Source organism: Pseudomyrmex gracilis, unplaced genomic scaffold (assembly GCF_002006095.1).
Source record: "Pseudomyrmex gracilis isolate BER0280 unplaced genomic scaffold, ASM200609v1 scaffold_26, whole genome shotgun sequence".
NCBI lineage: Eukaryota > Metazoa > Arthropoda > Insecta > Hymenoptera > Formicidae > Pseudomyrmex > Pseudomyrmex gracilis.
Genome location: NW_018020610.1, coordinates 492,536 through 504,471, shown reverse-complemented (window position 1 = coordinate 504,471; position 11,936 = coordinate 492,536). Strand labels below are relative to the sequence as shown.

Below are 11,936 nucleotides of genomic sequence, written 5' to 3'. Positions count from 1 at the left end.
TCCTCTATATTAGATGTAGCGTTAGTGCTGTGCAACAATCTGTATTGTGCTAGCAACACGCAAAGGTACTGTCTCTGATATCTCTATACATAGCAAATGGAATTTTTAGAACATAATTTTGCAAGACGAACATATATACATCAAAATAGAATCCTAAGAATACATCGAAGATTCCGAGTTTGTTTAATTTTTTTTTTTTATTGTGTTTTTCCACCTAGTTCTCGTGCGCGACACCGAATACGCGAAAATTGTCAAATCGTTTTTTCAAACGTTCGATGCGCGACACGAATGTCTTGATGACGCACATCGATGTTTTGATTTATTTTTAATTACTTAATTATTATATAATCGTGCAAGTCAATGCTCGATGTGTCCTGTCTCAATGTCTCTCGATGCCTGTTTCACTAAAACGGCACCGGACGGTGCCGTTGAAAATCGCTGCTCGATGCTGTCCTGCCTGACACCCTAATATGTTCTCATGGATGTTTTCGATGTCTTCCTTCTTGCATCGTCCTTGTGCACTGCCGTCTTGCCGCACGACCAGCAGCTTCAAAGGGTGAGTCTCTCGTTTTACGCTTCTACACATCTCGATTTATTTGCTTATTTATTAGAACACAGTTTGTCCTGTTTTTTTTTTAATTTTTATCTTGTTTTATTCCAATATACAATTTATTTATAATACATTTTAGCTGAATTTAGAGATCCGTTTGCGAAGCGTCGTAAGTACACGTCGAAAGTAGCGGTGTAAAACACGCGATTTGGTTTTTTAACGCAAACTATTTTTAAAACTTTCCAAAAATTTAGTTTCTCATCTGAAACTTGAATATGTGCCACAAACATGCGTTAAAACTACAAAATAAGAAATAATTACGAAATAATACATTTTTGACGCAGCATAAAAATTGTTCACGGAGAAAAAGAGAGAGAGAGAGAGAGAGAGAGAGAGAGAGAAAACACACGATAAACATCTAAAAATAAAAATAAACTCTCTGTCATAAAATTCGTATCTCAAATAATTATCAACATAGTCATAAAAACAACATCGAGCAATTTTAGAGCGATTATAATCGTAGATATTATAAATTACAAACAAATACAGCTATGAGCGTGATAAATGCTTCCGGACGCTTATCCAATATCGGGGCCACTATCCCCCGTTGGTCGTTTAGATCGCGTGACGCGCGATGATACTCACGGGAGCCAAGAGTGGTGTAAAACGACTTGCCTCCTTTCATCTGCTCCATGAGACCCATTCCTGGCTTTCAGGAAATCTTGAGAATCAGGAAACGACATTTGAGAGAGCGAGGACTGTCTGTGAAGAAGCCGGCGTATCCTCAGGATATGTGTCCTCGCGTAAAAATCGTGGCCGCGCACCGACAGCGTCACCGACTACCGTACAAAGTGCGATAAGATCGATTCCATTTTTGATTTACTTTCAAAAACTCTGTGTGTCGGCGGTTCCATCGGCTGACGTCGCGTCTTTTTAAGTAGCTGCGTTATCATCTGGCTAGATATTTAATAAAAACCACGGCGCTTAAATTCAACCAAATACACACATACATACAGAGGCGTATCACTCCAAGCGAGATAATCGAGTTTCAACAATGTTACAGGATTGTCAAGGGATTCCCGCCGGTTTCGCCTTTTATTGGTGTTTCGCCGACTTTGTGTTACCTCCTTAAGGAGAAGAAGCCGCTCTGTTGCCTTCAACTGGCTCAGGTACGTCTGATTTCACGGCAAATAAAAATCTCTGAGAATTGCAAATAAAAATTGTGAATAAAAAGTAAAGGAGAAATTTCTTCTTTTTTTTTTCGTCGATCTATCAGGTTTGCCAGCATTGCAGCTACAGGAACGCCAAAGAGTACAACTGGCAGAACAAAACTATCATATTGGCGGCGGATTACGCCAGCAATGGGATTTACAACTTCATAATACCGTTAAGGGCGCATTTTAGGTACACGTCGCGTTGTTAAAAGCTGCGCTTTTAATTCGTAATTTGGCTACGCAATGTTTCCAATTAAGAAATCATGCAATTTTTTTCTATTTGAGCATTTTTTCTAATCGAGTTGCAAAAAATATATTTTGCGTCGCCAGTTCGGAATTAAATTTACTGGCACAGACAGGTGGTTTTTGCGAGTGATTAACGAGCAGAAACATTTATCAGGTCGAAAACTTCGTTAAATCCGATCATCCTTCTGCTGGAAAGAAAGCCGGAAATCGCGTTTCTCGACGCGGTGTCCTACTTTCCGTTGGTTTACTGGATGCTCGGCTCCATCGACTGCCTGGATGACCTTCTCCGGGCCGGTATCACCTTAGCGGAGAACGTTGTGGTCGTAAACAAAGAGCTCAACAATTCCGCCGAGGAAGATACTCTGGCTGATTGCAACACAATCGTTGCGGTTCAGACCATGTTCAAGTGAGCGTTTGTATATGTAGCAGAAATTATTTTTTAGCGAGAGAGACTTCAATGTAGTTTGCAGCACAAAACGCAAGAATATTCTCAGAAAGCCGTGCACTTTTTTAATACTTATTTATTTATATATTCTAAAATGTTTGAATCTCGAAATGTCTTTTGTAAAAATATTTACACAACTGTGTGTAAATACTTTTTAAATTAAATTTATATACTTGCAACTTCAAACTCCAACAAAACTTCAATAAAATTTAAATCCTTTCCTTTATATAAAAATTATAATGGAAACAAAAAGTAAGTCAAAGTTGAAATGAAATAGAAATATATAAAAAACTACAATTCTCATAAAATTACATAAACGTTTCTTTTCTTCAACGAAAAATGATTTTTCATCTGTTCTGTAGATTCTTTCCGAGCATAAAGAGTATCACGGAGCTGTCCCAATCGAGCAATATGCGTTTCATGCAGTTCCGGGCGCACGACAAGTACGCCTTGCATCTCAGCAAAATGGAAAAGGTACTCTTCAGTGCTACTACCGATGACGACTACTCAGATGAGCCTTCGATGGGCTCCCCGGTAACACGACATCACTCACTCCCCGGTCTTTAAATGATGATTGATTGATTGTTGAATTGATTGATCGACTGACTGCCACGTATCTCCAACGTTGTCGTCGGTCTCGTATTTTAATATATTATGTCCCGATTTTACATACGCGCGATCTGCTTGACCTAGTTCAAAATTGTCGCGGTAATTGTTTACACACAATCAAAAATGAGCGATTTATAAAATATTATAGCAAAGAGTGTTCGTGAAAGAGAAAAAGAAAGAGAAAAAAAATTGTTTTTTGATTGTCCATGTGTGACATTCTTTGTGTAAAATTGTTTATTTCATCTTACGTCGCGCGTGCTAATGCGATGCAAAATATTTTTCAACCGGCTTTTACACAAATCTCATTTTGGCGAATGCAGCGCATGCGAGGCTGCATAAAACTTAAAAAGCATCTCCTCCCGAGATTTGCGATCTCCGACCTCATAAAGCCGCGCTGTTAGAAATAAGCGGAAAGAAATTACGAGGCCAAAGTCGCTCCGCGCGCGGAAACCTACTTTCCTCCACTTTCCTAAGTGCTCCTTTCCGTATGCATCCCTCGTTGCGTCGTTTGTCAACTTTACCAACACTTTCGCGAGTTTGCTTTTGTCCTTTGATCCGCGATAAAGTAACGGAAGTAACGACAACTTTGAGAAAGTGCGTAATTAGTGTTTCTTTTTAATGAAAGCTTTATGAATATTGATACATTATCGAATATATTCGCTGGTTGAAAGATGTGATTTATTCATCAGTTTGTGTGTTATTGAGATTTAACGTCGATTATCTCAAAAAGTATTCAAAAAAAAAAAGTATCAACATGAGAAAATATCAGATATAAATTTAAATAAATATTGAGAAAAACGCGAATTTTACATAGAGAGAGAGTGATTCATGAATATCTCGCGAGAGCGACGAGAACGTGGAAAATACTGATAACTTTATAGAGTCACAACTAGTGAGTAGTCGCTGCTTAGAGACACGAATGAATAGACTGTGTTAACTTTTAACAAGACTGTGTTGACTTTCTAACATATTTTGTACATGCTTGTTTTACCGTGACATTCAGAAAGTCGATATACGACTGTTTTCTTTACTATATTATCAAATGTAAATTATATAGCAAACGTTATAGCACGGTGACTCATGCCTCGATACTACACTGCTTAGTAGATTTTGGAGTAAATTTCTTTTTTAAAATACTATAAATACTTTCATTTTATCATATATACATATATATACTTTTATCTGCAAGCGTATGTATTATTTTATCTCTTTATCTTATCAAAAGCATGACATTCTTTCTAACTATCGCATCTTATAAATCGATATCTCAATATCCATTAACCATCAGTTTTATGAAAATTAAAAATTATCTTTTTTTTTACAAAGAGTCGGAAGAGTCTTTCATTTTTTTTCTACTGTCATGCCGTGCACTTACGCGATAACAGAGCTTCAAAAAATCTCCAATCTTCCATTTTCTATATATTTTTTTCTGACAAAAGAATAGAAGATTCACATCACTCTTTTTTTTATGTTGCATGATGTGACATGAATGTTTGAAAAGTTGCACAAATATTTAAAATAGTCGAATATATTGTAAATATAAAATAAAATAAAAATTAAACAATTTAAAACGATTGCGGACGATCAGTATTGATTAAATAAACATTTTATAATATTGATATATTTTAATAACGATTTTAGCAACTGCATGATGTGTTTGCTGCATAAATATTTATCGAGGAATTTGAAGGTTGATATAATTTTTACGCCAGATGTATATAAATAAAAATTCTAAATGTTTGTGCAACAGGTTTTATTTAAAACCACAATTGTATACAAATGTATACAAAAGCACAAAAAGTTTACTATATAATTTACATACATATTTACTAACTGACGATTTAATACTTGCAGAGAGAAAAGGAAAGAGGTTCCCACATATCGTACATGTTTCGATTGCCGTTCGCGGCAGGCAGTGTCTTCAGCGCATCGATGTTGGACACTCTACTTTATCAAGCGTTCGTCAAAGACTACGTGATAACATTTGTGAGGCTCTTACTGGGAGTCGATCAAGCGCCAGGATCTGGATTTCTCACATCGGTAAGCAATCGCAAAAATACATTTTGTTATATTTTAAAATGTTCCGAAATATTTTTTCTAGTTTTGCTACAATGAATTTTCATTCCGAAGTTTATTAATTTTCGACATTTTATCAATTTCTAAACTTGCTAAATATAAAACTAAAAAACATCTTCTCATCTAATCTTTTTATTAAAAAAACAGAAAACAAGAATTTATAACAGATTTGCAAACATCTGTTTTTCGTTGTAAGTTTTATTTACGTAGCAGATGTTATCGAAAGAATTTTCGATGATGACCATTGCAGATGCGCATAACGAAGGACGACATGTGGATAAGAACGTACGGCAGATTGTATCAGAAACTCTGCTCGACCACTTGCGAGATCCCGATCGGCATATACAGGACGCAGGACACGACCATGTCCGACTCCTCGCATGTGAGTGCAATTTTTGATTTCCACGTTTTCAAAACGAGAAATCCATAGCCGAAGTAGTTTGTTTCATATTTGTCTCTTTGAAGACAGGAAAATTTTCTTTGAATGGGAGGCTGTGAGTAGCGCATGATTGTGTGCTCTCTTCTTTTTCGACCTCATTTCCTGTTCCATCTTTTCTCGCGGCATATACACATTTTTTGTAATTCTCTCGGTCTGTGATTCCCGCGCGCGTAGATAAAATCGGGGCCGTTGTTGCATCCTCTGACAAACTGACTTTCATAGCACGTTATCTTCATTTCCCAACTTCATCGGTCTTTTGCGTCTCTGAACTTTGCATTGTGCTAGACTTTAGTGTGCTCACAACGCTGCTTTCAGTGACTATATAATAGTTTGACGAACAAGCTAAAAATGTACAAAGTGTAACAAAAAATTCTACTATCTTAAAAATGTTGTGAATCTCTGATAAAAAATTTGTCTGCGACAAAGATCGTTGCAAAATAAAAACCAAAAATTGAAAAAAAATTGCTCCGACGAAAGAATATAAAGGGTTTCATACACTTGTTTACGTGAGTTTCCGGGGAGCGTTCGTGTCTCCAGCGAGAAGCGCTCACGTGCGTACTTATACACGTCGATGGGAGGAGTCCAACGGCTGTCCGGTCGATCTAATCGCGTTACGGTCGAGCGACGCGTACGGAACAAAAAACAAAAACGAAATCGCGGTTATTGGCGATGCGCAAATCATAAGTAAGGGTAGAAATTGCTTGTCGTTTTAGCAGGGCGACTCAGACGCGGAAAGCGACGCCGGCGTCGGTGTGACGTACAAGGTGCGTCATTCGGCGGCAGCATCGTGCCTTGCGAATTGCGCCACCCGTGACAAGGGTGCATCTGCTGTGAGTAAAACGTCGACGTGGTGGCTGTTCTTCTCTCTTTCGGCAATTTTTTGTGCAAATCTTCCGCCTCTCATTTTTCTGCTCCTTCGCCTCTCTCACTGTCGCTCTTTGTTTCTTTCTCTCTCTCTTTTTCTCTCTTTCTCTCTCTTTCTCCCTCTTTCTTTCTGTCACTCACGCTCTGTCTGATGGACGTCCAGACTCGTCTACCGCCAGCACCAGCAGCGCATGTAAAAAACAAAACAAAAAAAAAAACAAAAAAATAACCAAGAACGCCGTGTCATTGCATCCTTCCACTCGATTGTGCTCGTGCCAAGGATTTTCGATATTGGCCTTCGCAGACATGTGCCGAAGCCGTTTTTTTATCTATTGCTTAGATTTTAAGATTGATCGATTGTGGTGTTCAGATATATCGTGAAGGTGGCTGTTGTAAAGATGGAAGATGCTAACGGCTTTGTAATAATCCCGAAAGCTGCATATGTACATACATATATATATATATATATATATATATATTTATCGAGCCACTTGTTGCACGTGGCACCCCCCCAAGCGAAGAGAAACATGTATATATATTTGTCCAATTGGCTTTGTTATTTCTTTTTATATTAACTTACATGTGTAGATTATTGACAATGTCTTTTATTTCGAAAAGCTTGCAATTTTATATTTATATTAATCAAGCTATTCTCTATCACAACCAGGAAGCGTTGGATCCTGAACAACGTCGCAAAGTTATCTTCTCGGAGTGCAGTATTTTTACTTTTCATCGCACATTTTACAGTAGCACAATTTCGACGCACAATTTTCATTGTCGCATTTACGCAATTAAATTCAGGCCACCTCGGTGATATGCTGATCATTGCAACATATTACCTCTCTCGATCGGCGCAGATCCGCTCTAACATTCTATTGTTTCTTTCGCCAGTACTCGGTGAGTCTCGGCGACGAGGCGCGCGACAACCACGCGCAGCAGATCGAACGAGCGGAGATCGCGAACCTGGTGCGCTCGCGGATGGAGTCGTTGAATCTGCCGGTCGCCGATTACGACGACGTGTCGGAGAAGCGCAACAGCCTGTCGTACGTGATCATCAATCCGAGCTGCGATCTTAAGCTCGAGGAGGGCGACATCGTTTACCTGGTGCGACCCAGTCCGTTCTCCGCGCAGAAGACCTTCGAGCGACACAATTCCCGGCGCAAGAGCAACATCAGCTTTTGCTCGGCGCAGCTGGTGTCCCAAATGAGCGCGGCGGTCGCGGCCGCGGGTCTGCAAACCGGCGGTCCGGGAAGCCGTCGTGGCTCCACCATAGGTTTGGCCAGAGCGCCACCGTTGGGTACAACCAAATCGAACTCCTTGTCTCTACCGGACAGTCCTACTGTGGCCGGCACACTGCGCGGTCGCTCCAATTCGCTTAGAGTGGTCGACGACATTCTCCTGCGACGTAGCAATTCTCTGAGGCAGGGCTTGTCGGCAACGACCAGGCGAAAGAGCAGTCTCGAGGACATCGGTTTGGGTGCGCTCTCGCATCCTTCAAATCACAATCCAATCAAGATCGCTCTGAACGGTTCGATTGGCCTGGAAGTGACACCTCCCGAAGAGGGCTCGCAGGGCGGAGGTGGCGCCAGTAACACCGGTATCCTCGATGTGGGCTTACCTTCGATGCCGGAGCTCAACGCCGCTTTGGGACCCAATCTGAGTGCCGGTCTCGGCGCCGGTCTCGGTGGTTCTCTGGGCGGTCTTTACGACCCACCCTCGATTCAGTGTCCGATGGGCTCGCCCTGCCAGTCCCCGCAGTTGCAGGGCGGCGCGCAAGATCTACAGCACATTCAAGGAACAATAGTATGATATAACCTTATGTGGGGACGCAGGCTCTCCGGCGTGGCGCGAAACAAGTGGCTGTAAGCGTTCCCACATGGCGTTCAGGAGCTGGGCGCCGAGAGCGGCGTCTCTAGCGATCTAGAGAATCGGTAGAGCGTGTACGAGCTGCGTATCTCGTGGGACTGACCAAAAGCCTGATGAACGAGACGGCCGGAGAGCAAGGTGTTTCACGTCGAACCAACGACTGTTTCGAATATCGCATTTTTGTTAAAGGTCATTGACCTTTCGTTGAAGGTCATTTTCGAGTTCGCGTTTCCAAGTTTGGGACGAGAATATACTTTGGCAGTGTATCCAATTGAATTAATCAATTTTTATTGAATTGACAGCAGTAAGCGTTGATTATCCGAAGCATTTTCTTAATGTAGTTTATAAGTCACCCAAATTGTCGCGATTAATTTCTGATGTTCACGAAAATACATAATTTGGTATTTAACAATTAAAATAATCTTAAAAATTACAGTTTTTTAGTGCCAAGTTGATACTCTCGTATTCTCACTCCAGTTTACCCTTTCGGTAGTTACCCTTTGAAGCGGCGCGATTTATGACAATTCGTGAATCTATAAGCGCAGGTATATCAAATAGTAAACTGTGATAATGATCAGATTTGTCGATTTCTCGCGGAAGTTTATGTTCACGGAAAATCTCGTCGCAGATATAGTTCTGTGCTACCCGCGATCGTCGACAGGAGTCGTGTCAGAGAAATCAATATGCATTTGTTCGGACGATATTTAATTACGTTGTCTCGTAATTCCTAAGTATACACCGCGTTCTTAAAACGTTTTGCTCTCTAGGTCGCCTCTAGCGTCCCGACGTTCGTGCATATGATTTCATATTTATGGGAAATAGATTAAAAAAAAAAAACCAAAAATACCGCGCGATTCAACTTGTTGCGTGTGCGAAAGATACTCGGAATGGCGTGTCGCGTGTTGACCGACGTTGAGCGTACGTTTTGAATCGTTTGTTTCATGATAACAGAAATTAAAATTGTGTTAAATATTTTTTTCCAGTTCGTTAAAAAATTGAAAAACTCCAAAATATTTATTATCTACCTGTAGGTCGTGAAATATCGTGTATACGATAAAAAAATTACCTTTTTGTTGTCAGATCAAAGTTTTTTCTTTAGAAATGTTTTGTCGCTTATTAAAAATTGCAAACAAATGACTCGAAATGGCCGCTTTGTCGTTTCGCTTCCACACGTTCTCGTGACACGAGATGACGCGCATCAGCACACAGGGTTTGCACAATGTTTCGCAAAAACACAACATTTCCTTCCCAATTCCTACGTCGCGCTCAGCGGTCGAGCGCGAGTGTACTTTTATATTAGAAAGATTTACGCGGCGAGAGAAAGAGAGTCTATTATATAGATACGTATTATAGATACGATGTATGACCATTTTAATCATATCATTGCGAGAGTGCCGCTCGCGCGGAAGTCAACGTTAAATTAATATCCTACCGTAAATAGAGAGGAAGAGTATTTTAAGCGTGCGAGAAAGAGAGAGAGATATTTAAGTGCTTGGAAAAGTATTTGTCATTGACTTTTAGTCGCGCGAATGACGACGAATCATCGTCCACGTGGTGGATTTTGATGTCGAGTCGCAGAACGATTGACGATCACGCATGCACGATTCTCCGATGTGACGTCAAGGATTTACGGCCGATATTTGAAACCGACGTAGACAGAAAGAATAAAAAAAGGTTATCGTGAAAATCACGAGAGGTATAGACGAGAGTCGATCGCAAATTAACTGCACGAAAACTTATCTCTTTACTACTACTATTACTATCGTTACTATTGACTTTTTCTTCATTTACTCTCGTGTGTCAGTTTCAAGCCTCGATTCGTGTTTCCTGGGTATCGTATCGAGGAAGATCAGTTATTCTTAGCGATGAGCAAGCGTGATTTTTCGCGCTTTAATCAATTAAATTAGTTAGTCGAACACGAGAGTCGTTTATTCACGATTGATGAAGACAAGTTGCACCGACTGGATTATAGATATATCTTACAGCGAATAATATTTTCTCTCCAAGTAGTTTTAACACAGCAGTTTTGTCAACACTATATGAAATTTGAATGGACGCTTGAAGTCGACGACAGCTTGAAAGATTAATATACCACTTAGTTTCTTCAAATGAACAAACGCATCACGGTTGATAATAATCGCCAGATTGGTGCAACTGGCCGTAATATACTTAGAATCTAATTTTTCGATGCGACGTGCCGCGATCACGGCACTCGCAGCCAAATGCAATCATTCGTTGACCAATTTACACGTTTCTTCGACCAATCGAGTCGTATTATCGTACCTGCTTCGATATATTGCTTTCTCGTTGAGCCTAATAATAAGTTAGATGCTCGATTAGTTACGCGACCAGAAGTAGTCCATGAAACAACTTTTTAATAAGTAACAAAGAAACTTCTATTTGAGTTCTAATTTTAACATTGAAAGAGAACATTTAATAATCTTCTGTAACAAAAACTTTGCTTATTTAGTATTTATATTAATTTTTGATTAAATTATTATCTAATATATTGATGTTTAAACTATAATTTTCAATGAAATAATGTCGTTTACTTTTAATATTTAATTTTTTAATATAAATATTACAAAGTGCAACTGAAAAAAGCATAAAATCAAAAACTCATCGATTATTTAAATTTCAAACGTACAATTAATTAAAAAAACAATATGTGCGTTAAAAAGTCGCTTCGTCGGAGAGAGAGATTTAAACGGATTTTAACGAAAACTAATACGGTAATTCGTTCGCACGAGATAAAACGCGCGAGACGAGTCTTTGAATGCACTTTGTACAAAAATCAAAATGTAAGATAAGTAACGCGCCAATTCTTTCGCTTGCGGCTCGTTTTGCGCTCTTTGATCGAGAATATCGGAAATTCAAGTCTATCCAGTGTCGTGTCCAGCGTCTCGAGTTATCGTATTTATTTATCTCGCAAAGTATCTGATCGCGAGACGAAATATCGATCTCTCTTCTTCAACATCTGGTCGCTCGTTTGAATTTTTAATCTCAAATTGTTCTCTCTCCCTCTGTATCGCTCTTTTTCCTTCGTTAGCTCTTTATCCTTTTCTCTCTTCGATTGTTAGCGCAAAAAAGACCGCGTCACCTTCGCCGGCGATGACGATCTGCAGACTTTTATATACGTAGATAGAGCGAGTGAAAGATGGCAAAGAGTTTTTCTATGTCGTAAGTAGAACAGGTTCCTGGTCCCAATGTTGATGACCGCGAGCTCGTCCCCCTCAAAAACAAAAAAACCAAAAAAAAAAACAGTAATCGCCTTAGATAAAAAGCTCGACAGTTTTATATAAACGAAAAAAGATTTGTGCAAAGACGTCCGATGCAATTGGATAATTATCGAATTGACACTTTTATTTAGAGATAAATATCAGTTCGCGTATGAGCCATCAATTTCTAAATTTTTATCGTGATCCAGTGTTTTTGTTATATCTTTTATTTTTTTTTTTGACAAATGTAATCTCGATGAAAATCCGTAAAAACGTTCTCTTTTTTTTTAATTTTTCAAGTACAACACGAAAATATTACAGAATCTAAATTTTGTTTTGTTCTTTAAGAGAAAACAAAATTGCAAAGATTTCACCAAGGTGAGAGAATTTTTTAGAAGATGCATCGAAG

General features: G+C 39.4%; 1 protein-coding gene across 1 annotated transcript in view; it reads left to right on the top strand.

Annotated features, from left to right (window-relative positions):
* Positions 1–10,834, top strand: part of LOC109852235 (potassium channel subfamily T member 2) — a 116,972-nt gene extending 106,138 nt beyond the window's left edge. Inside the window, exons 16-24 of the mRNA XM_020423205.1 lie at positions 548–556; positions 1,614–1,719; positions 1,827–1,954; positions 2,165–2,416; positions 2,818–2,989; positions 4,919–5,104; positions 5,391–5,522; positions 6,293–6,409; positions 7,335–10,834. Coding sequence (XP_020278794.1) covers positions 548–556; positions 1,614–1,719; positions 1,827–1,954; positions 2,165–2,416; positions 2,818–2,989; positions 4,919–5,104; positions 5,391–5,522; positions 6,293–6,409; positions 7,335–8,252 — 2,020 coding nt within the window. The 3' untranslated portion in view covers positions 8,253–10,834. The remainder of the gene's footprint in view (positions 1–547; positions 557–1,613; positions 1,720–1,826; positions 1,955–2,164; positions 2,417–2,817; positions 2,990–4,918; positions 5,105–5,390; positions 5,523–6,292; positions 6,410–7,334) is intronic.
* The last annotated feature ends 1,102 nt before the right edge of the window (positions 10,835–11,936 follow it).